The sequence below is a fragment of the Penaeus monodon genome, chromosome 32, assembly GCF_015228065.2.
Source record: "Penaeus monodon isolate SGIC_2016 chromosome 32, NSTDA_Pmon_1, whole genome shotgun sequence".
NCBI classification, from domain to species: Eukaryota; Metazoa; Arthropoda; class Malacostraca; order Decapoda; family Penaeidae; genus Penaeus; species Penaeus monodon.
The window spans coordinates 35,633,716-35,635,715 of NC_051417.1; the positions used below are offsets into that span (position 1 = coordinate 35,633,716).

Below are 2,000 nucleotides of genomic sequence, written 5' to 3' on the forward strand. Positions count from 1 at the left end.
GCTCCCCTACCTCATTGCGAAACGTTGACTTCCTGTTGTCCTCGGCGGTCCGTGAGGCAACACGAGCACGATGAACCTACTTTCTGTTCGGGTGATTTGCCTCGTAACACTTTATTAATATTCGTGCAATTGTGAATGAGTGGCGCGGGTGATTTGGTTACTGTGAGTCTGTTATTTATCAAGTTTGTGATTTTGTTTACTGAGCAAGTGGGTGGGTGATTTGGTTATTGTGATTTGCTTATTCACGCTTAGTTAAGGAGCTTAAGTGAGTTTCTTATTGATCAAGTGGCGTAGGTGATTTTGTCAAAGCAGTTTAAGGGATTTTGTTATTGATCAAAGGTCGTGGGTGATTTAGTTACTGCTGTGTTACTTACGGAGTTGATCAAGAAACTTCCGGGATTTTGTTCTTTATTTGTCAACAGCTTTGGGTAATTTTGTTACTGATCAAGCGGCGTGGGTGACTTTGCTACTGCGTTTCGTTCTTTATGCAATCAATCAAATATCTTAAGTGACTTTGTTTTTTAATGTCGCCTACCTGACCGAGATTCTTGGAATGCCCACTCACAATGCATCGAACAGACGGCGTGCGTGATCTAGTGAAGGTATCTCAATTTAATGACGTTGTAACATACATGCATAAACGGAATTCTTGGAAACCGTTTCGGGCGCGACTGTTATAGAATGTTGCAGACGGTAATTGCAATGGCAATCCTCGAGATCTCCTGTGCAATTAAACTACCGTATTCAATTAAATAACATCGTGCGGTTTATGGGTGGATGATATTGGAATCTTGGAATCTTGGAATCTCTCTGTTCTTATCGTTATTGATGGCATGCTGTAATGTCACTTCGATTGTGAGAGAAAAGGATTGTTAGTGATATTTCCTTCAAGTTTTATTGAAACAACACTTGAAGAAAACAGGTAGGCTTATGTGTGGATACAACGTTACAGGCATAAGATTTTTTTTTTTTTTGTGATGTGTTTTGGTTACTTTGAGACTATTATGATAATAAACAAATTCAAACTTTCAAGTCTCAAGGAAATCATCTAAACTTTACAAACTTTATTATTACTTTTTAGTTATTTTTATTAGCTTTTCAGATTAGGAAATAAACAACGAAAAACATTTCGTACTTTTTTTGTAAGCCCAAGTTTAATAATATTTGGGAAGGGATAATAGAAATGAATATTCGAAAATATTTTGCACATTTTTTTAAAGCTACAGTCTTCTACTAGGAAATATAATTAATCGCAGCAAAAAAGATTATTGTTGATATTAAAACCGTTTCTCTTGGACCGAAAAAAAAAAAATCGGCAAAGTAGACGGAAATGCCCTAACAAAAAGCGTGATCATGCAAAACCAAAATGAACACGGGTTCCCGCACACTTAGAGAGAACGAGAGAACAAGGCTTTTCCTTAGACCTGGACAGAGAACAAAAGAACACACTGACCGGTAACAGGAGGAGCCAATGATGGAAGAATCCCACAGAGACACCTCAAGCCCTGAACAACCGGACTGCCTATAGTGCCGGCATCCGAGACAGCATGAGCGAGGGCGCGCGGAGATGGTGAGTGACCTGCAGGAGAGACAGCACTGGGGGCGGCCATGGTGACGGTCTAAGGAAAACCAGCAGGGATGCCCCTGGGGTTCTTCGAGAAGCACCTTCACCGACGCGCCGCCGGTGGTCATGATGCCCCCGCCTCCCGCCAGCAGGACTCCACGCCCTCGAATTCTAGGAAAGGTAAGTTGCGAAAAGCGCGGCTGCGTGAGGGGGCGCTTTTCCCAAAGGGTGTGTTTGGGTTTGAAGAATACTTTGAGTGTTTTTTTCTATTTTTGTTCTTCCTTTCAAGGGGGCATCTTCTGGTGGTATTACTGCTTCTGGAGGACGCTTTGAGACCTTTTTAACTGGGAGTATTTCTCGTTCGGAAAGATAATTTAAGGGAACACCTTTCGTGGCGTGCTTCTGGTCTTGAGGCTCACTTTAAGAGGATATACTC

The 2,000-nt window shown here is 41.8% G+C and overlaps 1 protein-coding gene across 1 annotated transcript in view; it reads left to right on the forward strand.

Annotated features, from left to right (window-relative positions):
• The window catches only part of LOC119593849, a gene marked incomplete in the record, with an annotated part of 160,221 nt that overhangs the window by 25,701 nt on the left and 132,520 nt on the right, over positions 1-2,000 (forward strand). Inside the window, 1 exon segment of the mRNA XM_037942880.1 lies at positions 1,221-1,744. Within this exon segment, the coding sequence (XP_037798808.1) occupies positions 1,639-1,744 (106 nt within the window).